The sequence below is a fragment of the Aotus nancymaae genome, unplaced genomic scaffold (genome assembly GCF_030222135.1).
Source record: "Aotus nancymaae isolate 86718 unplaced genomic scaffold, 86718_ANA_hifiasm-v0.15.2.pri h1tg000032l_0, whole genome shotgun sequence".
Classification (NCBI taxonomy): Eukaryota; Metazoa; Chordata; class Mammalia; order Primates; family Aotidae; genus Aotus; species Aotus nancymaae.
Genome location: NW_026988445.1, coordinates 25,395,297 through 25,422,143, shown reverse-complemented (window position 1 = coordinate 25,422,143; position 26,847 = coordinate 25,395,297). Strand labels below are relative to the sequence as shown.

The 26,847-nt window shown below is 38.8% G+C and overlaps 1 protein-coding gene across 8 annotated transcripts in view; it reads left to right on the top strand.

Annotated features, from left to right (window-relative positions):
* Positions 1-26,847, top strand: part of RGS7 (regulator of G protein signaling 7) — a 556,614-nt gene that overhangs the window by 454,669 nt on the left and 75,098 nt on the right. For all 8 annotated transcript variants that reach the window (XM_064383646.1, XM_021666925.2, XM_021666924.2 and 5 more), the window contains 3 exons: positions 17,659-17,723; positions 19,230-19,306; positions 19,413-19,494. In XM_064383646.1, the coding sequence (XP_064239716.1) occupies positions 17,659-17,723; positions 19,230-19,306; positions 19,413-19,494 (224 nt within the window). The remainder of the gene's footprint in view (positions 1-17,658; positions 17,724-19,229; positions 19,307-19,412; positions 19,495-26,847) is intronic.

The following is a 26,847-nucleotide window of genomic DNA, read 5'->3' as shown; positions in this document are numbered from 1 at the left end:
TGTATCACTTAACTAGATATTCGAAAAGATGTATTGAATGAATGAATGAATAAATGAATGAAGATCCTTGATTCTTGGCATTTACATGATCCAGTGGCAAAATATTTAGCTCTAAAGACATCAACTATCTGTACTCAAATTGATAGTTAAAAGAAAAATCTTAGATAATAATTTCATGGAGTTTAATTAAGCAAAGAATAATTTCCAAATCAGGCAGCCCCAAACCAGAATAGGTTCAGAGAGACTGTGATTGAAAAAGATTTATGGACAGAAAACAGAACAAGGCTTACAGAAAACAGAAGTGAGGAATACACAGCCAGATTGGTTGAGCTTGACATTTTCCTTATTTAATACAGTTTGAACAGTGAGCTGCTTTTGATTGACTGAAACTTGGTGATTGGTACAGGAGTAGGTTACAGTCTGTTTACACACACACTTAGGTTCCAGTTTATTATGTATGGAGAGACCTCTAGGCCCAACCTAAAATATGTAAGAAGGCAGCTTTAGGCTCAACAATAGTAAGAAAAAAAATGTAGAGCTCTGAAAAGCAACGTTTTAGATGACCATTTCTGAATTTCGTTGAGGAGCTTTATGCTTGCCCTGCAAGGCTCTTGACTTGGGAGAATAATATTGATCACTTATTTCCATAGCTTGAAATTGCAGTCAAGTGAGCATACAAAAAAACAGCCCTTGTTCTAGAACCCCTAAAGAACTTTTAAGGGATGTAATTGTGAGATGTCAAAAATACATCAAAATTTCCAGATGATGAAAGCAATTTAGAATACTTGGTTTTAATTTTGTATTCTAAAAGGACACGTCATTGCTAGGGGCCTCAGAAGAGAATACAAGCAAAGTTCGTAAGAGAAACACAAGAGATGCTAAGGGAACCATTAGCATATAATTATATGATGCATTATACATACTCCGATTTAATTAACTTACATGAACACTAAATAAGAAAGCAGTGTGAGGAGTGAAACCCACAAACTACCACCCCTGGGCCAGTATCTTGCTCATTGAAGGTAAGATCCTCCCATCCTCTCAGAGTCTCTGGGGTCTTCTCGGAACTTCTTGCCCTAAAGCCTCTATTCCAGCCCTGGCTCTGTCACTTTCTAGCTCTGAAAATTTTCACCAAACCCTTTTCCACTCCAAGCCTTACATTTCACGTCTCATAAGAAAGCAATCAATTAAATGTATGGTTTTTTTTTTTTTAACTCACACTGCTACTCTGAAGTTCAAAGGAGATAATGTATCTGGAAGTGTCTGACACACTAAATTTGTATTGCTAAGTCATGGTGGTTATCCACTTATCTGTGAAATGTATAGCAAAATATTAAAATTCATTATTGTTTACCTACTTACTTGTTTCCTCCATTTAACACAAGGAATTAGGAGACCAGCAATGTTGGTCTGAATTATATATTTTTATACATTTTTATACACAGTTATTTTATTAAGTGAGATACCACAGGGTTGGACACAGTTATGTTAGTGTCTCATTTGTCAAATCATTCAACAAATAATTCAGACATGATTCTTTTAGTCCAGATTCAATGAACACATTTTTTTTTAATTTTACTTTAAGTTCTGGGGTACATGTGTAAATCTTGCAGGATTGTTATATAGGTATACACATGCCGTGGTAGTTTGCTACCTCCATCTCCCCGTCATCTACACTGGGTATTTCTCCTAATGTTACCCCTCCCTGATCTCCCCATCCCCTGCTATCCCTCCCCTTGCTCCCCACCCCCCAACAGACCCCAGTGTGTGATGTTCTCCTCCCTGTGTCCATGTGTTCTCACTATTCAACACCCACTTATGAGTGAGAACATGCGGAATGAACACATATTTGAATGACAGAATGTTCCTTTGAAAGTTTCACGGATCCCCTGGTTTATCCATGGGGTGTCATGTTCCTGGATGGATTATTGTGGTACTCTAAAAATGTGCAAACTCTCAGAACCCGTCACTTTGGTTGATACATTTAAATAAGAGAGAAATTAAGAACCCTTGACCTAGTATTATGGGAGATTTACATGAAAATATTTTAACCATTTTGCTTGGAACAGTAGCTCAGAATTATAATGATCACAATAGTTAGATTATGGTATTTCTTATTCTATTACATTTTTAAAAATAGATATTGCATTGGTTTAAAAATAATACATAAGCAAAAAGCAAATAACATTACCTATGAAAGAATGAAGTTAGGAGTTATAGAATATGAGAGTTTTGTACATGTCATTGTTATAAAAACATCCTTTTTTAAAACTTTTATATTAGGTTTGAGGGTATGTGTGCAGGTTTGTTATACACATAAACTCATGTCACAGAGGTTCATTGTACAGATTATTTCATCACCCAGGTACTAAACCTAGTACCCAATAGTTATGTTTTTCTGCTCCTCTTTCCTCCTGCCCTCCACACTCAAGTAGGCCCTGGTGTCTGTTTTTCCCTTCTTTGTGTTCATGAGTTCTCATCATTTCACTCCCACTTATAAGTGAGGACATGTGATATTTGGTTTTCTGTTCCTGCATGAATTTACTAAGGATAATGGCCTCCAGCTCCATCCATGTTCCCTCAAAAGATGTGATCTCATTCTTTTTTATGGCTGCATCACATTCCATGGTGTACCTGCACCAAATTTTCTTTATCCAATCTGTCATTGATGAGCATTTAGACTGATTCCATGTCTTTGCTATTGTGAATAGTACTGCAGTGAACATTCGCATGCATGTGTCTTTATTAGAGAATGATTTCTGTTCCTCTGAGTATAGTCCCAGTAATGGGATTGCTGGGTCAAATGGTAGTTCTGTTTTTAGCTCTTTGAGAAGTTGCCATACTGCTTTCCACTATGGTTGAACCATACACTCCCACCAACAGTGTACCAGTGTTCTCTTTTCTCTGCAGCCTCACCAGCATCTGTTATTTATTGACTTTTTAGTAATAGCCATTCTGACTGGTGTGAGATGGTATCTCATTGTGGTTTTGATTTGCATTTCTCTAATGATCAGTGATATTGAGCTTTTTTTCATATGATTGTTGGCCGTATATATCTCTTTTAAAAAGTATTTGTTCATGTCCTTTGCACGATATTTAATGGGATTGTTTGTTTTGCTCTTGTATTGGTTTAAGTTCCTTATAGATGCTGGATATTAGACCTTTGTCAGATGCATAGTCTGCAAATTTTTTCTCCTATTCTTAGGTTGTCTCTTTACTCTATTGGTAGTTTCTTCTGCTGTGCAGAAGCTCTTAAGTTTAATTAAAGTTACCATTTGTCAATATTTGCTTTTGTTGCAATTGCTTTTGGTGTCTTTGCCATAAAATCTCTGCCCATTCCTATGCCCAGGATGGTATTGCCTAGGTTGCCTTCCAGTGTTTTTATAGTTTTGGGTTTGACATTTAAGTCTTTAATACATCTTGGGTTGATTTTTATATATGGTGTAAGGAAGGGATCTAGCTTCAATCTTCTGCTTATGGCTAACCAGTTATCCTGCACCATTTATTGAATAGGAAATCTTTTCCCCATTGCTTGTTTTTGTCAGCTTTGTCAAAGATCAGATGGTTGGAGGAGTTTTCCCTTATTTCTGGGCTCTCTATTCTGTTCCATTGGTCTATGTGCGTGCCTGTTTTTGTACCAATACCATGCTGTTTTTGTTACTGTAGCCCTGCAGTATACAAAATCATTCATTTTAATGAGTGTTCTCCAACAGAGGGAATAAGACACAAACAAATATTTGATTCCTCTTATCCAGAGTAGCAATGTTTTATAAAGTTGCCTTGAACACTGAATTAGGGAATACTGAACCATTGCTCCAGGGGGAAACACAGGATAAGTTTCCTGCAAGCCTCTGGTCACATTGTTTTTGTCAATTGATCAACACAAACTTCATGCATATTTGTTTCTGTTTAAAGACATCTTATTTAATGTATATTGTTGATTCATGAATAGCTCACAGCCAACAACACTATAACTCATGCCTCAGTGAAGCTTATTGAACACGTTAATTTTTCTGTAAGGCACATCACAGCCTTCTGTGCTTAAGAAACACTAGACAGGACTTTAATACTACTCTCAGGGCCTTTTTTTGTGTGTGTGTGACAGAGTTTCACTTTTGTCACCCATGCTGGAGTGCAATGGCACAATCTCAGCTCCCTGCAACCTCCACCTCCCGGGTTCAAACAATTCCCAAGTAGGTGGGCTTATAGGTGTCCACCACCATGCCTGGCTAATTTTTGCATGTTTAATAAAGATGGGATTTCACCATGTTGGCCAGGCTGGTCTTGAACTCCTGACCTCAGGTGATCCTCCTGCTTTGGCCTCCCAAAGTGCTGGGATTACAGATGTGAGCCACCATGCCCAGGGCTCATTTTAAATAGCAATATTATCAACCAAAACCACACATGCAAAAAAATGTGGTGCTGCATGTCCCACAGAAAAGACGTTTGTTTACAGAATGAGAGCTGGAACAGGAGGCTGAGCATTGCCTTGTTTGACATCAGCTGGTCATGTGACTCTCAAGTGACGAGATTTTGCAGCTCTATGAATGGCCATGAATAACCGTGAAAGCTCCATGAGTGATTGATTTGAGGACTACAAATAAATTTTAGTAAGTAGGCAATTTCCAAACAGGGCATTAGCAAATAATGAGGATTTGACGTAAGGTTTAAAGGAGATGAAGAAAGTGCATTTGGGAAGAAGGAAGTATCTGCCGCACCTTTAGGACTTACAAGTTGCCAAAACTCATGAACGTGAGATGAGCAACCACACCTTTTAGATTTGTTCTGGTGACGTTGTTATATTTACAAAGAAAGGGTAAATTAAATGGCTTTATTTTGTTTCTTCAGCAATTTAAGCAGTGGAAGTGAGGGTAACGTACAATCTGTAATGTAGTTTAGAGATGAATGTACAGAGAGCTGAATTCTATCAGTAAACATTTAGAATGACGATAACAGTTCTTAGAGGAGTGGTATTCTCAGAGATGAAGAAAAATGGACCCTTGTAGAAAACAATTCTCCAAGAACAGAAATGTATTTCTCCCTTTTCAGAACTTAGCCCGGGGTGGGGTTGTCTCCTTTATTGCCACTACCTTCACATTTTGTGTGTCGTGTCTGTGACCACTGAGACCCAAGGACCCTTGAATTGCTGACATACTATTCCGAGAGAGGACTTGGGCACTCTGGGTTTCATCATTACCATCAATTAAATAAAGAGTTCAACAGCTTCTTCCTTGAATTATTAATTTAAGGCTCTGGATGATACACCTAACCACCTTATGGTAGAGCAGAATCATAAGCAAACTCATGGTAGAATCATTAAATGACATTTTCCTTTCCTTCGGGAGAAAGAGAAATTCATAGGTCTAATTCTTTTTATATTAACAGTTACTGACCATTATTCCAGAGCTATGCTAAAGGAATTCTTTCTCCTTAAGGACACCACCTCCCAGGAGGGTATTTAAAGATTTGCATTGGCCGGGCATGGTGGCTCATGCTTGTAATCCCAGCACTTTGGGAGGCCAAGGCAGGTGGATCACTTGAGCCCAGGGTTTCGAGACCAGCCTGGTCAACATGGCAAAACCCTGTCTCTACTAAAAACACAAAAATTAGCTAGGCGTGGCTGTCCGTGCCTGTAATTCCAGCTACTTGAGAGGCTGAGGCTGGAGAATCACTTGAACCCAGGAGGTAGAGGTTGCAGTGAGCCGAGATTGCACCACTGCGCACCAGCCTGGGTGACAGAGCAAGACTCTGTCTCAAAAAAACAAAAACAAAAAAAAGATTTTTACAGTCCAGGTGCTCAATTTTCATAGTACACCTTTCTTATCCTAGTAAATCTTGTTTTATCAAGGTATATGATTCCCTATAATGGTCAACTCTTACTTTATGACAACACAATCTTCAGTATTAATATGTGTCAGAAAATTAAAGAATTAAAAATAATTTTTATAATATTATCTCTAGTTGTTTTTTAAACGATTCAGTTTCCCTTGCAGTTAGTAAATGTTTTAGTTGCTGTTGAGTCATAAATTTTAAAAATAAAATTCTCCAAATTATTCTTTAACTTTTCACTCTTAGAAGTGCATTGCTAATGTCTAATTCTTCAAAGGAATATTAGATTTTAAAGTACTCCATTAACATTAAATTTAAAATACCTTTATTTGAAGAATTATTTTGAAAATTCTGTTTTTAAAGAACATAATTATCTTTTTCTTTAACATGAAAGTAAGAATAATTGCAGTATATGTTTTTTTAATCCAAAAATCATTGTGGTTCTAAATATATGTTTATTCAGCATAAATATAATTACAAAATATATTTGAGTCTTAGGGTAGATGTTACTAATAACACTTGAGTAATACACCATATTTTCTAGAAGTTTACCAAAATTTTTCCCTCCCTCTTCCTGCAAAGAATAAAAAGAAGCAAAACCAGAGGAGAAGGAATTGTTAGAACAGAGTGAAAATTAGAATAGTACCACACACTACATGTTTGAAAAATTAACATTTCTCTGGAATCAATAAAATTTAGCCAAATGGAAGGGACATGGTGGTGTCAGACTTTCTCGAGAAATTAGCCTTGGATGGAATTCTCACCAACCCCAATAGGAATTTCCTATTGATACATTAGGGCTGGAAATGAGTGGGTCCTGGGAGGACAGAAGGCTTTCCCCATACAGCAAGGGTTCTTTGACTTGAACGTGGTACTGGAAGAGAAAGCCTTGTTCGTGACCTCAGTTTATAGAGCAGCACAGGTTCTCTCAGACGCTGGGGAGCAAGCTTGAGGGTAGAGGGGAGACACTGGGAGAAGAGCAATGCAGTGGCCTTGAAGAATTGTTGCAGTTGCGGGTCAACAGCTGTAATGGGAAACCCAAGATTAATAACGTGTCTCTATTTCAACTACACCAGTGTAGCAGCCTCACTCATAAAAGAGCAAGCAAACTCCAAAGACCAGAAATAAGAGTAACTTAAAATTAGAGCCAGGAGCGATGGCCCATGCCTGTAATCCCAGCACTTTGGGAGGCCAAAGCAGGAGAACTGCTTGAGCCCAGGAGTTCAGGATCAGCCTGGGCAATATGGCAAGACCCCACCTCTACAAAAAAAAATTTTTTAATTAGCCAGGCATGGTGGCATGTGGCTGTGGGTCTTGGCTATTCAGGAGGCTGAGGCAGGAGGATTACTTAAGCCCAGGAAGTCAAGGCTACAGTGAATAATGGTTGCACCACTATACTCCAGTCTGGGTGACAGAGGATGGTGCTGTCTGAAATAAAATAATAAAATGGAATAAGATAGAAAATGCCCAATTTTGGAACGTCTGAGACCTGATAAAATAATCTCAGCAAATTTAGACTTCAAAAAAAAAAAGAAAACACTGTTCCAAGACAGTTTTCTGGCTTTAATTTTCCAAGACACCAATTTTCTCTGCATGCCCTGCAGAATCTAAATAATTGTGATAAAAATATTTTCTGAATGGAATGTGAATGCTGTAATTAATTTTTAAAACTATGACAGAGTTTATGATAAATTCTAGTAATTAAAAAAGTTGGAAAGACTGGAGGGAGTGAAGATATGCTAATTTCTCCATCATTTATGGAGGGAAGCAATAATAAGCAGCGTTTAATTTCTGAGATTAAAATTCAAGAAATACATATTTAAGCATTTGTACAAAGATCTGAGAATGGCCACTAATGGAATGGTAATAAATTTTGTCACTTTCCAATTATAACAGTAGGAATTAAAGAAAACTCACTCCATCTAACAAAAGGCGGAAAACAAAAGAAATGCCGTCAGAGACAGGGAGAGCGATGAAGACTTGAGAAAAGGTACACCAAACATAACTTTCAAAAACGAATGGGATTTTTAAATTCATCTGCAAAAATAACACGTGCCTTTAGGTTCGATCCTAAATAAAATCCGCAAGTATCTTTCCAGAAGAAAGAGAAGTAAAACACACTGACTCATTTAAAATAAATGACGAGGCAAAGATAGGCCAGGCAAATATATGTAGAAAATACAATTTGAAGTCGCAATATTGATCAAGTAAAAAATAATCCAAGGTATAAAGTATTCAGTTGAGCCAGATTCATGAAGGGGACAATTGATTCATAGACATTTTTGAAATTAAAACCTGTGATATGAAAACTGTTGGAGATAAAAGAAAACAGACACAGAAATCTAAGAAAGTGTTAGACTTTAACGCTCCTCTCTCAAGCCAGATTGACAAAAATTCAAGTCTGGAATGAAGGTGAGAATATTCGTACATTACTGGATGAGTATTATGGGACAATTTTGGCAGTGAGTATCATAAAAATCAAACTGTACCTATCACCACAACCTCTTGATACCATTTCTAGGGATATATGCTTAGATAAACTTTCACTGGATCATTCTTTGTAAGAGAAAAAGAAAAAGGAACTTGCATATTTAGTAACAGGAATATGACTAATCAGTATGAGCTACATTCATAGGATAGATCACAGCAATTAGGAGAAATGAGCTACATCTATGGAGTAGCCTGGGTAAATCTCAGTAATGTTATTTTAAGTGAAAAAAAAAAAAAGCAGGTTGCAGAGCATGTACTGTTGAATATTGTCTGCATTGTTTAATAAACTTTTCTTCAAAAGGCTGGGGAAAAAACATATTTCCTACATATATACCTAATATTAGTTTTCATCTTAATATAATAATGGGCCTTAAATCTAATTTTGAAAAGTTAAATCTCCCAATAGAAAAATCAGCAAATTCACCAAAGCAAAAAAAAAAGAAAGAAAAGAAAACACAAAATCTCACATGACCACAGTAGACAAATGTTTTAACTTACCAGCTATGTTTTGAGCATCTGCTATGTGCCAGCCACTCTTTTAGGCATGGGGGTTGGTTGGTGAACAAAACAGGCAAAACTCTGTCCTAGTGGAGCTGACATTCTAGTGGGTCCGTGGAGGTAGAGAAAACTAAGAAGTTAACTACATAATGAATGCAGAAGTTAACTACATAATGAATGCAGAAGTTGTACATTAGGAGATGAAAAGTTGTGTTGAGAAAAACTGGGAAAGGGGCTGGGTGGAGAAGGGGGAGATATTCTGGAGATAATTCAGTTCAGCTCTGGGGTAGGGCTCTCCAGAGACAGAAAGGAGAGAAGACATAGGGGACATCTGGTATGAGGCTCAGGCAGGGTGGAAGATGAATGGGAAATAAGTCCAGAGGGTCACTTAATGGGAAAGCAAGGACTGTGGCTTTTCCTAGAGAGAGATGAGGTGGGAAGGAGTTGATAAAAGGGAGGGTTTGAGTACACTGACTATCTGTGTCTTGACAGAATAACTCTGCTGGCTTTGCTGAAAATAGACTCTATAATTAAAAAGCATCTGAGGTTAGGTGAGGTGGCTCACGCCTGTGATCCCAGCACTTTGGGAGGCCAAGGCGGGTGGATCACCTGAGGTCAGGAGTTCAACACCAGCCTAGCCAACATGGTGAAACCCCATCTCTACTAAAATACAAAATTAGCCGGGTGTGATTGGTGGCGAGCACCTGTAATCCCAGCTACTCAGGAGGCTGAGGCAGCAGAATCGCTTGAACCCAGGAGGCAGAGGTTGCAGTAAGCCAAGATTGCACCATTGCACTCCAGCCTGGTCAAGAATGAGACTGTCTCCAAAAAAAAAAAAAAAGCATCTGAGATATGCTTATGTCTAAACTTTCTGAAATTTGGTTCTGAGGATCACAAGGCCTGAAAGGTGCGTGCCCCCTGACTCAGCAATAACACTTTCAGGAAACTGGCAATTCCAAAAAACAAATAAAGATACATATACATACATGCAAATATGTTTGCATAATTATGAATATATAATAGCAAAATCATAGCTATCACCCAAATGTCCAATAGTAAGAGCTCATTTAAATAAATTACATTGCATCTCAGCACTGGATTACCATGAAACAATTTTTTAAAAAATATTATAGACCAGCACTTACTGATATGAAAAATTAGCCACAATATACTATTAAAGAAAAAAGTTTGTAATACAGCATGTGTGGTTCAGTTTTGAACACACTTAAATATATGCACATAGATTTTATATATAAATAGATATTCATGTGTGTATTAGCAGATGTATATATAAAAGAAAAAATCAAGAATATATACCAAATAATGACAGAAATGATATTATAATGATTTTTTACTTTATATATTTTTCTGTATATATTTTACCTTATATATTTATATATAGTTTATATATAAATATATAAATACTTTTTAATTTTATGTATTTATATTTATTGTATATTTTTTACTTTACATATTTTTTCTAGACTTTTACGATGAGCAATTAAGGATTTTAAAAATCAAATTATTTCAGCTATTTAGGTAGAATGATTTGTACACATCATTTTGAATGATGATCTAGTATCTTGTTATACAGATATTCATGATTTTCTTGCTATTTCCTGTGTGTTTCCATATTTAATATGGTGGCTGCTTAGGCCTCTAGCTTTCCTGTTATCCCCTTGGGTAATACTCCTAGAAAAGTAAGTCCTAGAATTATGGCCATTGATTTTTTGGGGGGTGTTGTGGAAACAAAGTCTCATTCAACTGTTGCCCAGGCTGGAGTGCAGTGGCCTGATCTCAGCTCACTGCAACCTCCACCTCCTGGGTTTAAGCGATTCTCCTGCCTCAGTCTCCCAAGTAGCTGGGATTACAGGTGCGCACCACCAACTCCAGCTAATTTTTTGTATTTTAATAGAGATGGGGTTTCACCATCTTACCCAGGCTGGTCTTAACCTCCTGAGCTCAAGCAGTCCGCCTGCCTCAGCTCCCAAAATACTAGGAATGCAGGCATGAGCCACCACACCCAGCCTATGGCCATGAATGTTTTAAAGCTTTATTGCTCATTCTCAAACCCTTTCCAAGGAGATTTTTCCCTGTTTATTTGCCCACCAGCAGCTCTCTTCCACTCTTTTTTTTTTTTCCAGGATGGATTATTCCCCTTTAAACACTCCGCTGTTTTGCTGAGTGGAAAATGGTTTCTGTAACAGGATGTTAACATGGAAACCCAGCCAAAGTGTTAAGTGGGTCAAGATCAGGAGTGAAAGGGCTGTGTTTCATGGACATACGAATGATCTCAGGAATTGCTTTCTGCTCACATCGAGGGTCTAAGGGCAAGACATTGGCTTGAAGGCTGATTCTGTAGTTCATAGGATGTTTGAAGCCTAAGTGGATGGAGCCAGGGGCGACTGCCCCTCATCTCACTCCTGACAAGAGACTTGAAGGGGCTGCTGAGAGTGCTTGATGGGAGTCACGGACTCCTGGGAACACAGTAGACCACAGACTTGTAAGCCACGAGATTATGAAGGGCAAGAGGCAGGCTGTCTAGCTATGGGTGGAAGAGTTGAAAGGGAGGTGGCTATGTTCTGCAGCCTTCTTTTAAGGCAAAAAATCAAATGTGGAAATGTTTCTCCTAGGCATCCTCTAAACCCTGTGCGAGACAGTCCTGTCCTACATGGCGGACTAGAGGGAAAAATCGCATGGTGGAGAGAGGCTAAAAGTACCATAAAATCATAAGGAGCTTTAAACTTTTGCCAAGTCCAGAGAGGAGAAGCTGGATCACTGTGGTGGTATCAGTGAAGCAGGAAGACAAAGAAGCCAATCAAATAGTGAGCAAAGGACCTACATAGACATTTTTCAAAAGATCGACAAATGGCCAACAGGTATATGAAAAGGCACTCCTTGTCACTAAATCATCAGGGGAATGTGAATCAAAACCACAATGAGATATCGCCTCACACTTGTAAGAATGGCTTTGATCTAAAAGATGAAAGGTAACAATTGTTGGGGAGGATATAGGGAAAAGAGAACCCTGGGACACTGTTGTTGGTGGGAATGTCAGTTCATACAGCCATTATGAAAAACTACAGAGGTTCCTCAAATAATGAAACACAGAACTACCATAGGATCCAGCCATTCCAATTCTGGATATCTAACCAGAGAAAATAAGATCAGTATTTTGAAGCGATACCTCAACTTCCACATTCATTGCAGCATTACTCGCAATAGCCAAGATACAGAATTAACCCAAGGGTCCACCAACAGGCGAATGGGTAATGAAAATGTGGGATATATACACAATGAAATACTATTCAGCCTTTAAAAAATAGAGAAAAATCCGATCATTAGCAGCAACATGATGCACCCGGAGGACATTATAAGTGAAATAAGTCAGGCACTGAAAGAGAAATACTGCATGATGTCACTCGTGTGGAATCTACAAAACAGTTTATCTCATAGAAGCAGAGAGTAGAATGGTGATTACCAGGGTCTGGGAGCAGAGACTGGGGAGATATTGGTTACAGGGCGCAAAGTTTCAGTTAGACAGAGGACTAAATTCTGGAAGACTGATGTGTAGCAGGATGATGATAGTTACCATTAATACTTGAAAATTGTCAAGAGAATAGATTTTTTTTTTTTTAGACAGAGTTTTGCTCTGTCACCCAGGCTCGAGTGCAATGATGTGATCTCAGCTCACTGCAACCTCCACCTCCCAGGTTCAAGCAATTCTCCTGCTTCAACCTTCAAAGTAACTGGGATTACAGGCACCTGCCACAACTCTCATCTAATTTTTGTATTTTTAGTAGAGATTAGTTTTTACCACGTTGGCCAGGCTGATCTTGAACTCCTGAGCTCAAGTGATCTGCCCGCCTCGGCCTCCCAAAGTGCTGGGATTATAGGCGTGAGCCACCACACACCTATCCAGAGTATATTTTTAAAGTTCTCATCACAAAAAAGTGGTAAGAGTGTAAAGTGATGGAAATGTTAATTAGCTTGATTTAGTCATTCCAAAGTGTGTAGCCTATATCAAAATATCACATAGTACAACATAAATATATGCAATTTTTCATTTGTCCACTAAAAATATAAATAACATATTTTTAGAATTTTAAAATAAAAATAAATGAAAGCTCCTGTGAAGTACATATTTATTTTTGTTACACACCAGATTTAATTATCTCAACAATAAAATTCAAATTCTCCATCAAATATAATAAAGTTCTATTCCAATGAAAAATATTATAAGAAAGTCAGTGTTGCCCATTCCTCTCCTATATTCCTGTCCCTGGAGGATTAGAGTCCTCAGTTCATGGTTCTTGGCGGGAATCACAGAAGGAGTCGGGGAGCAGAGAAAAAAGTCGTTAACACTTCTCACCCACAAGCTGCATGATTATTTGATCATTACTTGAGATGAACATTCTCATTAATAACTTGGTAACCAGCCAGGCATGGTGGCTCATGCCTGTAATCCCACACCTTTGGGAGGCCGAGGTGGGTGGATCAGCTGAGCTTAGGAGTTCAAGACCAGCCTGGCCAATATGGTGAAACCCTGTCTCAACTAAAAATACAAAAATTAGCTGGGCGTGGTGGCAGCTGCCTGTAATCCCAGCTTCTCGGAAGGCTGAGGCAGGAAAATTGCTTGAACCCTGGAGGCAGAGCTCGCAGTGAGCCGAGATCCTGCCACTGCACTCCAGTCTGGGAGACAGAGTGAGACTCAGTCTCAAAATAGTAATAATAACTTGGTACCCTTTTGTTTTGTTTTGTTTATAAACAGCAAATGTTTATTTCTCATAATTCTGGAGGTTGGAAAGTCCAGGATTAAAATGTCAACCGATTTGATGTCTGGAGAGGGCCCACCTTCTGGTTCATGGACGGCACCGTCTCACTGTGTCCTCACATAGTGGAAGGGTGAACCAGCTCCTCTGAGTCTATTAATAAGTGCACTTACCTCCTGAAGGAAGGCTCCACCCTCATGACCCAACCGCCTCTCAAATAACGGGACTCTTTGAATTACCTAAGCATGAGAGACAAGATTGTACAAACTGCCTGGCTGTTTAAAACTCAGGAACAAGGGAAGAATTAGCCACAAACTAAACATTTAGTGATTAAAAAAAGAAATTAGAATGGCATGACAATGTAAGTTCATTGGATTACCTGGGTTGTAAGTTGGGTAATTTAAAAATATTTATTAGACTTTTGTAGTTCTAGTCTTGGTGAATGAGATATTCCTATTCTTTCCACCTTTTGATGCTGGGGTCTTAGAGGTTTTCTCGCTGGCCTGTGTGATGTGCCTTTACGCTTTCGTCATGGCCGGCAGCGTCTGTCTAAGCGACCTCTCCAGCTTCTCTAGAGCTTTATTAGATTAAAGGGGAAGACCTGATGTCAGCACTCACTTTCTATTCAGTTTCTACTCAAAGATGTGATCCAGAAACATTGACTTTTCCATCTAAGTTCTAAGTTGCCTTTGGGTCAAAATCTATGCCTTATCTCTGCAGCATTTGTAGCCGGAGTAGCACTTCCGGCCTTCCCAAACTTTCTCCCACTGAGTGGCATAGCCTCCTGTTAAATTACTTGATTGACCTCCCAAGTCTTCCAAATTGTCTCCTTATGATCTCCCAGAAAACTACTGCAGGGAGATATATTTAAACTTGGTATTGAAATTAAGTCTTCAATAATAGAAAGCATTTTAAATAGAACCCCAGAAATGGCATCATTAGTTGACATTTCCAGTATTTTGTCACAGCAGGAAATATTCAGGGTTATGTTAAAAAAGATTCACTCTTTTGGATCTGGGCCTAGTTCTATACATAGCACCACACAGAGCATGTTCAGTGCCTCGATAATTAGGATTGGCACAAAAGCACTTGGCCTGAGCTGTAGTTTTGACTATGCATAAGTGCATTTATTTTGTCAATCTTTAATGAACTGGGAAATTTCCTGACTTGGAATCTTCTTTGATCTACTTGGACCTTCTGCTTCATCCACATCTTGACCAATGCTAGTACTCTCTGCTGATAAAGAATAAAAAGTGTTATCTGTACCTGTCAACATCCAGCAACTGTATCTGGACTAGATTGATGAAGTCTGGACCTCTCCAATCAAGAGCATATTTGCTCTATCTTCAACAGTAACCAGATTATATTCTACAAAGATTATTCTCTACACTGTTAACTCAAAGTTGTACCTTTTTCCTCTTTTTTTCTTTTGTTTTTTTAAGAGACAGAGTCTCGCTCTGTTGGCCAGTCTGGAGTGCAGTGGTGCAATCATAGCTCACTGCAGCCTCGAACTACTAGTCTCAAGTGATCCTCCTTCCTCAGCCTCCCAAGTGTAGCTGAGACTACAGAAGCAAGCCACCATGCCCAGCTTCTTGTCTTTCTTTATAACAAAGAATCAAGTAGACATTTAGGGAGATTTTATCACTTAAGTTGGTTTGACCTCAAAATATCTCCTTCTGAAGCTATCCTATTCTTTCATTTTTTAATTCACTCATTCAACAACTATATGTGATACCACTGCTTTATGCCTGGCACTGTCTGCCCACACCTTCATTTTGTTCCCTAGAGAATTAAAGAAAATCACATCATAGGACACCTGTATTACAGGATGCATAATGTCTTTGTGAGCAGTCGTGTAAAAAATAAAATCATCCCACTCTTGCTTTAATGCATTAGTGTACCTAATAGTGAGAAACATTTCCCCAGAGGGAGCTGATTTTGCAAAGAACAAAGATTAGATGGGCAGAACCAATAAAAGCAAGGAGAAGCCGATGCAGGAGGACACAGGAGGGGTGATTGATGGAAGGCATAGCTGGGGCTTGAAATTTCATTAGAGGTAATTCCGCAGGAAAGCTGAAATTATTCAATTAGATATTTAAGGAGATTCGATCTCTCTCTCACAAAGAGACACCCTCAGGGGTATTTCACATATGCTTCAATTTCTTTTACAACCGCTTAGAACATTTTAGATATTTTATTCAAGTCACAGTGGCGTCTACAGTACGAGATCCTTCAGGAGTGAGTGTCAGTTATGACCAATTAGGAAATGAACATGTCATGTCACTTTTGTTTTTGAAGTTTAACTTTTAATAATTACTAATATTAGTAGAACAATAAAATTATCATGGTAGATTGTAGATAGAGGTGTTCTGACTGGGCGCAGTGACTCATGCCTGTAAACCCAGAGTTTGGGAGGCCAAGGCGAGTGGATCCATGAGGTCAGGAGTTTGAGACCAGCCTAGCAAACATAGTGAAACCCCATCTCCACTAAAAATAAAAAAAATTAGCCAGGCATGGTGACAGGCGCCTATAATCCCAGCTACTCAGGAAGCTGAGGCAAGAGAATCACTTGAACCCAGGAGGCGGATTTTGCAGTGAGCCCAAACCATGCTGTAACACTCCAGCCTGGGCAACAGAGCGAGACTCTGTCTCAAAAAAAAATAGAAAGATGCGTTCTAATGCTAATTACAGGGTTCTTAGCATTTGTAGGAATGTCGGCATCATTCTGTGGTTGGCTCTCTCCTTTGCTTTGACTTTCATACAGGAAACCTTACAGAACTTGAGTAAATAGTATCCCTGTTTGCACTGATCTCAAATTTTCTGTGTTGTGTGTTTCCTTAATGATACCAGCTGGACGTCATTATCCAAAACTAAGGGTGGTGCAGTGTAATGCAAAGGCGACATTTCCAAGGCAACCTCATAGAGGTAGCCTTACAATCCTCATCCAATGCCTTTACTCAGCATCTGGGACAGATATAATTTATCTTGAGTTGCATGAGACTCAAATATCATACTTATTGAGTGGAAAACAATGACAAAAATATTTAGAATTCTACCAGAGGGCTGTAACTGTCTTGAGGTTGCTATGGGAGTCACTAGAAGACCCTGAAATAATTGAAGAAATTTGCTCAGTTGAAACACTGTTGTCACTGTTCTATACATCTGCTGCCCAGATGGGCTTTCCATGGTAGCCCAGGCCACAGAGTCCTTAGGAAAAAGGAAATTCTGTGGAAGGTAGGTAAGATGTCATACCCTCCTCCTAGTGACAGAACAATGGAAGATTGGCTCTTCTGAAATGAAGCAAAGAAGATGCCAGGAAGCCTTCAGTGTACATGAACAAAGCCTTTCAGTTGACAGTGGAATCTGGGAATCACTGAATGTGCCACTAATTCATCATTTCCTCTTTGCAAAATGATTTTATTTGTATATATGGATTTTTAAATTCATTTGGGGACTCTTTTAAAAGGTTTTATTTTCTCCCCATATTTGTCGAAGATGCTAAAAATGGTGATGACCATTTAATAAACATTTTAAAAATAGGCCAGGCACGGTGGCTCATGCCTCTGATCTCAGCACTTTGAGAGGCCAAGGTAAAAGGATGAATTGAGCTCAGGAGGTCAAGACCAGCCAGGGCAACAAAGCAAGAAGCCTCTCTACAAATAATAATAATAATAAAAAAATTAGCTAGGCTTGGTGGCTCACTCTATAATCACAGCTACTCAGGAGGCGGAGGAGAAAGGATCGCTTGAACCTAGGAGTTTGTGGCTGCAGTGAACAAGGATCTGGCCACTGCACTTGCTCCAGCCTGGGTGACAGAGTAAGACCGTCTCTAAAAAAAGAAAGTTACCAAGTTTCTTAGCTTATTTTTTTTTTTAGGATACCATAAATGACACAGTGCTTGAATTTCAATAATAATGTTATTACATAATTATTTTTTGTCTAAGAAAATGATCGAAAATTACCACGTGGGAAAATGGTGCAAGCGTCCTGATTTACAATGCTGTACTTGTACTCATAGTGCCATGGTGTTGATAAGCAGGCAAGAAATGATTGATTGTTTTTCTTTCAGCTGTTTACCTCTGCAAGAGAACAATGCAAAACAAAGCACGACTGGAGCTCGCAGACTACGAGGCTGTAAGTACCAAGGACCTTCTGCTGTCATAGAATGCACAGCAGTAAGGCCCACGGACTTTTCTGGGCAGGCTGTTAACTCTCCATTCATGGATCTTTTTTTCTTTTTATTTTTCTTTCTTTTTTTTGAGATGGAGTCTCGCTCTGTCGCCCAGGCTGCTGGAGTGCAGTGGCATGATCTTGGCTCACTGCAACCTCCACTTCCTGGATTCAGGCAATTCTTCCACTTCAGCCTCTTGAGTAGCTGGGATTACAGGCATGTACCACCACACCCAGCTAATTTTGTATTTTTAGTAGAGGTGGGGTTTCACCGTATTGGCCAGGCTGGTCTCGAACTCCTGACCTCGTGATCCACTCACCTTTGCCTCCCAAAGTGCTGGGAGCCACCGCACAGGCCCTCTTTTTCTTTTTCTTTTTTTTTCTGTTGAGATGGAATTTCGCTCTTGTCACCTAGGCTGGAGTGCAATCCAGTGGCGTGATCTCGGCTCACTGCAACTTTTGCCTCCTAGGTTCTGGCGATTCTCCTGCCTCGGGCTCCCGAGTAGCTGGATCTACAGGCGTGCGCCACTATGCCCGGCTAATTTTTGTACTTTTAGTAGAGACTGAGTTCAACCATGTTGGCCAGTCTGGTCTTGAACTCCTGACCTCAGGTGATCTGCCAACATCGGCCTCCCAAATTGCTGGGATTACAGGCGTGAGCTACTGTGCCAGCCTCATTCATGTATCTGAAGGGCCAGATTTCCAGGGATCTGGCAGCACACTGTTCGTGAGTCCCTGTTTGCTTACTTCCTCTCTTCATTCACATGACATGTGGCAAAACCCTAAATACATAAACTCTAAGAAGGAAGCATATCTTATTTTCTAAAATCAACTAAACTATTGAAATGTCAGATACATAGATAGTGAAGATGTCCAAACTCTGAGGATTAAAGACCATCTACCCTGGGAAAGAGTGGGTTTTGCCAAAATTTTATGTGCTGATAGTGATCATCAGCAGATAAAGGTAAGCTGATGTCATTTGTGCAGATGGTTGCTATGTTTTGATTTACTGAATTCAAAGCACCGTGTAGGAATAGGCTGTGGGCTGCCAGGGTGTTAATTTATTGTCAGGAACTGAATAAACTGATTGCATTCATAGTAGGAGTGTATTGCTGTTCTGTTCCTCTACAAAGTGGGTACAGGAAAAGCCAATGGGTTCATCTGGAGCACCTCCTTATGGGCCAGGTAATTTTAGTATTTTGCAGATACATAATGGATTTTTAGTCCTGTTCTCCAAAGTCAGTAATTCAAAAAATTCATATTTGTAATAGGTTTTTCTACTACCTCTAAGACTGTCAATATGAAGATGAGCTGAATTCAGGGAGCATGACTTATCATTCAGAACCACAGTACACTTGTGCTTTAGAGACTCTGTCTGTTTCCTTGACAAATACAAGTGGTAACTAAGCTAGAAGAGAGCAGTGAAGAAGATGAACACCCGAATGTCTTCACCTGGGGTGTGTTTTTCAGGAGAGCCTGGCCAGGCTGCAGAGAGCCTTTGCCCGGAAGTGGGAGTTCATTTTCATGCAAGCAGAAGCACAAGCAAAGTGAGTCCTTGTGAGTCTTTTGGAAGATTTGTTCAAGTCGTGGCCTTTTGTCCAGAAAGGCACTACCATTAACACTAAATGCTATCCATTGTTACCATGTTGACAGGGTGGACAAGAAGAGAGACAAGATTGAAAGGAAGATCCTTGACAGCCAAGAGAGAGCATTCTGGGACGTGCACAGGCCTGTGGTAAGCAAGCATCGCACTCCCGTCCTGAATCCATCTTCTCCATCCGTGGGAAGTGAGGGGTGCCCTGCCAAAGTTAGAGAAAGACCGCAGTGACCCCGGGCGTGGCCCACAGTATCTTGGTGAATTCGTTAAGATTGCCACTTTTAGGTAGGATGGGTAGACCTCAGTAGCACCATATTTAATTTATAAAACCATACATTTTTCCACCATGACGTCGCTTGCTTACTCTCTTGGTATTTGAGGTGCCTGCTGCTTCTGTATACATTTGAAAGAAAAACACTGCAACAAAACAGTTTTTCATGTTTTATTGCTTACGTTTTTCTAGCTTTATAGTAAAGGTGTAAGTCAAAATGTTATTCCGGCCCTGATTTTCCTTTCTTTCTCTCTCTTTCTTTTCCTTCCTTCCTTCCTTTCTCCCTCCCTCCCTCCATCTTTTCTTCCTTCCTTTTCTCCCTCCCTCCCTCTTTCCTTCCTTCCTGCCTTCCTTCCTTCCTCCCTTCCTCCTTCCCTCCCTCCCTCTTTCCTTCCTTCCTGCCTTTCTTTCTTTTCTTTCTTTCTTTCCTTTCTTTCTCTCTCTTCTTTCTTTCCTTCCTTCCTTTCTTTCTTTCTCTTTTTCTTTCTTTCTTTCTTTTTCTCTCCTTTCTCTTTCTTTCTTTCTTTCTTTCTTTCTTTCTTTTTTTTTTGTGGGGGGGCGGTTCAGATGAGATCTAGCTCTGTGGCCCAGGCTGGAGTGCAGTGGCATGATCTTGGCTCACTGCAACCTCTGCCTTCCAGGTTCAAGCCATCCTCCTACCTCAGCCTCCCAAGTAGCTGGGACAATAGGCATGTGCCACCACGCCTGGCTAATTTTTTGCATTTTTGATAGAGATAGGGTTTCACCATGGTTCCCAGGCTGGTCTCAAACTCCTGAGCTCAAGCAATCCGCTTGCCTCAGCGTCCCAAAGTTCTGGGATTATAGGCGTGAGCCACGGTGTCCACCTGCTTTGGTTGTTGACTTTCACTAACTAACATTTCCTATGGCTCAAATTCAAATCAGCCCATACTTTTAATGACATAACATTGGATCTGTATGTAATAACTTAGCTGGCTTTCTTCCTTATTAATGTTAAACCATGTGCCTCAGAGTAACATTAATGAATATTCTTAATTAACACCAGAAAACTTTGTAGATGAAATTAAACAATGGTTATCAGCAACCATAAGACAACCCCATGTATTTCTTTCTATTTTGAATGCTATGTTGTTTTCTTCTGTAGATTTATTTAAATGCAGACGAGGCACTAGCAAATAATATTTATATAAGTATAATTAGAATAAATAATAGGTTCAGAGCATGAAAGACAAATCAAGATTGACAAGGATACCATACAATTTTCTCCTCAGCTACCTTCAGAGTCAGACCAAAATAGAAAGTCTCCAAAGGTTTGTTTATATACGTACATATTTCAGCTTCAGATAGCAATGCAATTGTTAAATGCCATGTTGAATTTTCTCTCTTTTGAATTCTGAAAAGATTAGAATTGAGAATTAACTTGCTTTGCTACTCAAAATTCAGTTTGGGTTTCATTGTTCATGAAGAAAAAGGATTATGAGGTTATGTGCATAGCTATTGCAAGGACATTAAGGAGGACTTTTATTTTGTTTGTTTGTTTTAAGCAACCTCCAGAAACGAGTCAATACATTATGTTCCTATGCTTTTTCACGTTGTCCCCTGGACTTCTGGGCTTGCGTTGCTAGCCTCGTTCAGCTTCCATGGCCTGAATCCTCCTGGCAACCCAAGAGGACTCACACCATGCCAGCTCCCCTGCACCACCCCCATCTGCTTCATGCTCTGAGACGCTCATGCGCACAGAGATGACAGCTGATCCCACCTCAAACACCCCCCTACTCCATTGCCTAAGCTTTTTATGTGCCTTTGTTGGAGGCAGCATCTGATCACAATTGTCATTCCCTCTATCCAGTGCAAGTCAGGCCCTAGTCTTTCGTATCTCCCACCAGCAAGGAGCAAATATGAGTGTTATCCAAGAGGCCTCCACCACATCCTTCACTAGGCTTTCAACTAGAATGTCATCCCAAGGAGGGTCTGGAGGCAGAAACCCCCCAGAAGCCATTGGCTCCATCTCCCTTGTTGAACTTGAAGATGTTTATAAGGGCCTTTCTATCACCTGCAATGAAGAGGACATGCTCTACCTTGTCATCGCTTATTTTCTAGAGGAAAATAGAGCTTCAGTTTGTCATGTGCCTCTGAGAATGGCATTCACCTAAACCAACCCTACCTTCAACCATTTCTTTTTCTTACATTATAACTTCTTGTATTACTTTAGAGGTAATACCTCTTGGCGTTTTTAAAAATTTAAACATTTTTAAGTGACTTCAGGCACTTGTGAAGTGCTGATACTTGTCCAAAGGCCATGTCTGCCATACAGGTGCTGGTGTTTATCTTGTTCTTAGCATTTTGAGTCCTTACTGTCAGTTAATTGACAAAGGTGATGATGACAGGGACACTAACAGAAAGGTTCTCCTAAGAGAGCGCCTAATGCTGTTTCTTCAGCCAAACACATAAGCTATATACCTCTGTTTGCTGGCTGTAGTGTTAACTAAGCAATGACAAGAACTTTCTAAGGTAACTTGGCCCCCTCAAGAAAAAGTGGTATAGGGAAAAATGGCAGGATTGTGATAATTTCCAAGAATGTCTATACTTTTACATTTGTCCCTAGAAATGAATTCTGCAGCTGTTGTAACCAATCCTAGTATATTTAGACCCTAAATCCTGTATCCCAGAGTTAAAGTTGAATAGGTATTTCTGTAGCTCAGTTTCTTCTTCATAGTTTGTCCTAACTGTGGTTGTAATGAAATACTCTTGGTGGTACCTGTAGTATTTGTTGTAAAATTTAAGTGTCTTCTAGACAGGATCTGTTAACACCAAATTATTGCCACCTGAGTAATCTAGAATCCTTGACCATGTGTAGGAAAATACCAGAGAGTATCTCAAACTGTCCAGAGGCTTAATCTGGTGTGGCCTGGTGCCTGCTATTGCATACCACCCCTCAGAAGAAGATGTGCATATCTAAGAGACCGTCCTATTGTGCACACTTCCAGTTTTTATTATGTCAGCCAATGACCAGTAGCCAAAGGGAGTAATAAAACAGCCGATTTAATAATAAAATAGCCAATTTAAAATGGACAAAAGATCTGAACAGACACTGCACCAAAGGACATACGCAAAGGGCAAAAAGACGCTCAACATCACATGTCATTAGGGCTAAATTAAAACAACAGCGAGATACCATTGCAGACCTATTAACATGACTAGAATCCAAAACACTGGCAACATCCAGTGCTGGTGAGAATGTGGAGCATCGGGAACTCTCATTCTCTGCTGGTGGAAATGCAAAATGGTACAGCTACTTTGAAAGACAATTTGAGAGTTTCCCATAAAACTAAATGAACTGTTACTTTATGATATAGCATTCACACTCCTTGGTATTTACCCAAATGAGTAGAAGAGTTCTGTCCACACAAAAACCTACAAATGTTTATGGTAACTTTATTCATAATTGCCAAAAATTGGAAACAATCTTGATGTCCTTCAAAAGATAACTATGGTATATTCATACAATGGAATATGTATTAGTCAGTTCTCATGCTGCTAAAAAAAGACATACCCAAGACTGGATAATTTATAAAAGAAACAGGTTTAATTGACTCACAGTTCGGCATGGTTGGAGAGGTCTCGGGGAACTTACAATCATGGCAAACATGTCCTTGTTCACATGGTGGTAGCAAGGAGAAGTGCAGACCAGACTAGGGGAAGCCCCTTTAAAACCATCAGCTCTCATGAGAACTCATTATCACGAAAACAAAGTGGAGGTAACCACCCCCATAATTCAATTACCTCCCACCAGATCCCTCCCGCAACATGTGAGGATTATGGGAACTACAATTCAAGATGAGATTTGGGCAGGGACACAGCCAAACCATATCAGAATGTTTTTCAGTGATAGAAAGGGATGGGCTATCAAGCCACAAAAAGACATGGAGGAACCTTAAATGCATAGTACTAGATGAAAGACACCAGCCTTGGAAGGGTAGATATCATATGATTCCAACACTATGACATTTTGGAAAAGGCAAAACTACAGAGACAGGAAAGAGATGAGGGATTGAAAGGAAAGCAGGGAGTGATAAAGAGGGAGAGCACAGATTTTTAGGACAGTGAAAATATTTTATAAGATACCTGAATGGTGGTTACATATTATTATACATTTGTCACAGCCTATAAAACACATATAGCACCAAGAGTGAACCCCAATTTAAGCTCTGGATTTTAATGACTATTAATGTATCAATATTGGCTCAACAACTGAATCAAATGTACCACATCAATATAAGATGTTAATACAGGGGACTTTGGGGTGGGATGAGGGGATATATAGGAATTCTCTGTACTCTGTGTTACACTTTTCTATAAACCTGAACTACTCAAAAATAAAGTCCATGACTTCACAAAAAAATAGAGATATAACTTTTTTACAAAGTGAAACAGAGGTCACATCATAGGAGAGTATAATGAACTCAACAAAATCTCTAACCGCGAGAACAGAACAGTGTCATGTGGTGATATGAGCAGATAAAAGTGAATTTTATTTCCCTAACATCAGATCCATCTATATAGAAAAGCTGATGGTTCTTTCATTGTGTGTCTTTGTATGCCGTATAGACAAGACCTTGAAGTAAAATACAAAGCCATGTATTGGTTCTCTATTTTATTCAGTGTGCTTGCCTTTCTTGTTTTATTTGGTAGGTTCATTCTTGACATGGTCAATGTGATTTAAAAAGAAGCAGAGTCCCACAAAAATGACTCAGGTATTTTTTTTCCTCTAAAAAATACTAATGCCTCACAAGAGAAATGTTTTTCTCCTCCTGAATATTATGATGGAAAATCCTGCCAATGATTTCTCCTGGATGAGAATTAATACATGAAAAATATTTCTTCAGAGAATCCTAAAAATTCAAACTTCCTTTTTAAGGATTAGTTGCACCGCTGTTGTATGGACACCCCCCCGTGTTGTTCTGAGGCATTGATTATATATTAATTGTGTACTTTAAGCAAACAAGTATATGATAACATTTTGTTGCCCCTGTGGAATACATTTTTCTAATTACACTATTCATACAATAGTTTGACAAGAAAAAACAGAATAAGAGAAGTAAAGTGGTAAATTTCTTTGATTTTCACTGAAAAAAAATCTGTGCATTACATTATTGACTTATTCATTTAGCGTATCTTTCAACCAGCATTTATAGTTTGCCACACTAAAGGCTAAAGACAAAAAGATGAGAAATACTGCCCCAGTATCTAAGATACTCAGAATCCAGAATAAGTAGAATGGAGGCTTAAATGAATAATTATTTTGCAAATACTATGATGAATAGTAGAGCTATGAACATAGCTGTTTTTAAATAGAGGTTTACATTGAGCTAATGTTAGGATCTAGAGAACTTTTCATGCATAAAGGCAGCAGAATAAATCACAAAATTAGTCGTTAATAAATTTTATTAAAAAATCATTTTTGGCCAGGTGTGGTGGCTCACGCCTGTAATCTCAGCACTTTGGGAGGCCGAGGCAGGTGGATCACCTGAGGTCAGGAGTTCAAAATCAGCCTGGCCAACATGGTGAAACCCTGTCTTTAAAAAAAAAAAAAAGAAGAAGAAGAAATCATTTTTATGTTTAAAAATATAATTGAAAGGCATAGAGATAATCTCTGAAAATACTTGGAGCAAGATAAATACATTTTGAGATTCTGAATTATACAATAATTAAATAATTCAGAAATATTGTGATTTCACATAAAATAGATAAAAGGCATAAACTGACCATGTATAAAACAAAATATATAAATGGCTATTAAAAATTGGGAAAAGAATTTAATCTTTCTATTCATAAAAAAGCAAGTTAAGACAAAGAGATGACAATTTTTTCAATATATTCTATTTTAAAATTTTAAATTAATTGTATGCAATCCTGGCAAGAATGATAGAAAGATAAGTGTTTCTAACTTCTATGGTGGGTGTGTACATTGATATTATCTGTATAAAGATTAACTTAACAATATGAATTAAAAAGTAATCTTTTTCACAAGTAGAATAACTTGTCCCAAGCTATATAATAAAATTAGAGTGGTTAAACACGGGGTAGCTAAAATTTGAAACAGCATAATTATTCAACTTATTGGGGTGGTTAAATAAGATATACCCACAAGATAGTATATTGTATAACTCAAAATAAGAATTTTAAAGAATTGGAAAGGTGTGGAGAAAAACCATGATGAAATGTGAAATAAAATCACAGTGAGCCATGACCATGCCATTGCATTCTAGCCTGGGTGGTAGAGTGAGACCATGTCTCAAAAAAAAAAAAAAAAAAAAAAAAAAGGAGAAAGAAGAAGAAAAAGAAAAAAATTATCTAAATATAAAATTGTATGTAATATGATTCCAATTTTGTTTATAAAAAATAGATACCTAACAGTTAAGAAAGAATATACTGAATATTAATTGTAACTATTCTGGGTTATTTCATTTTGTAGGCAATTTTAATTTTCTATAAAGAGAAGGTGTCACGTTGTGGTTGCTCTGAAAATTCGTGGATAAAATATTCTTAAATCCTCATGGTTGACCCATAACATCCGAGATGAAGGTAGCCATGCTTCTGCTGTGCCTGGAAATAGTCAGAACACATAGGGTGTATGGTATCCCATCCCAGGCACTGCCTACTGGGGATAACATATAGGAACTCTGCCCATCTTTTGAGCAGAGTGAACAGAATAACCAGTATGGGGTGGGAAGGGGATGTGAAGTGTGAAAGTAAGTGAGAGGATATGAAAAATTAAGCTTAAGGCAGAGAAGTTAGATGCTGTTACTCATCTGTCTTCAAGTATTTAAGCAGCTGTCATTGGAAAAATGAGTAAAATTAGCCTGCTTTGCTTTGGATAAAAGAAGGCAGATTTTGTCTTAATGAAAACTGTTTTTGTCCTTCTAATTGTCCAGTGGGTGGCATCACATGGCAGGGAGATCTCTGCTGTCTGGAAAGTCCAGATGAGGTATGGTGTCTCCTCTCCTGAGTCATTACTTGGACCTTCTCCCCTACTATTCAGTGCTTCACATTATGAGAGGGTGAAAGTGGAGTGTTATTGATTAAAGGAACTCGGATTAAAATTTGAGAACATCATATTCCAACCAACTTGATAAAAAGAGATGGTGCATAACGCTTTTTTCTGAATTCACATTTTAAATTGGATACAGATTTATATGCTATTAAGCAAACTGGGAATAGATGACCAAGAGGGAGGGAAA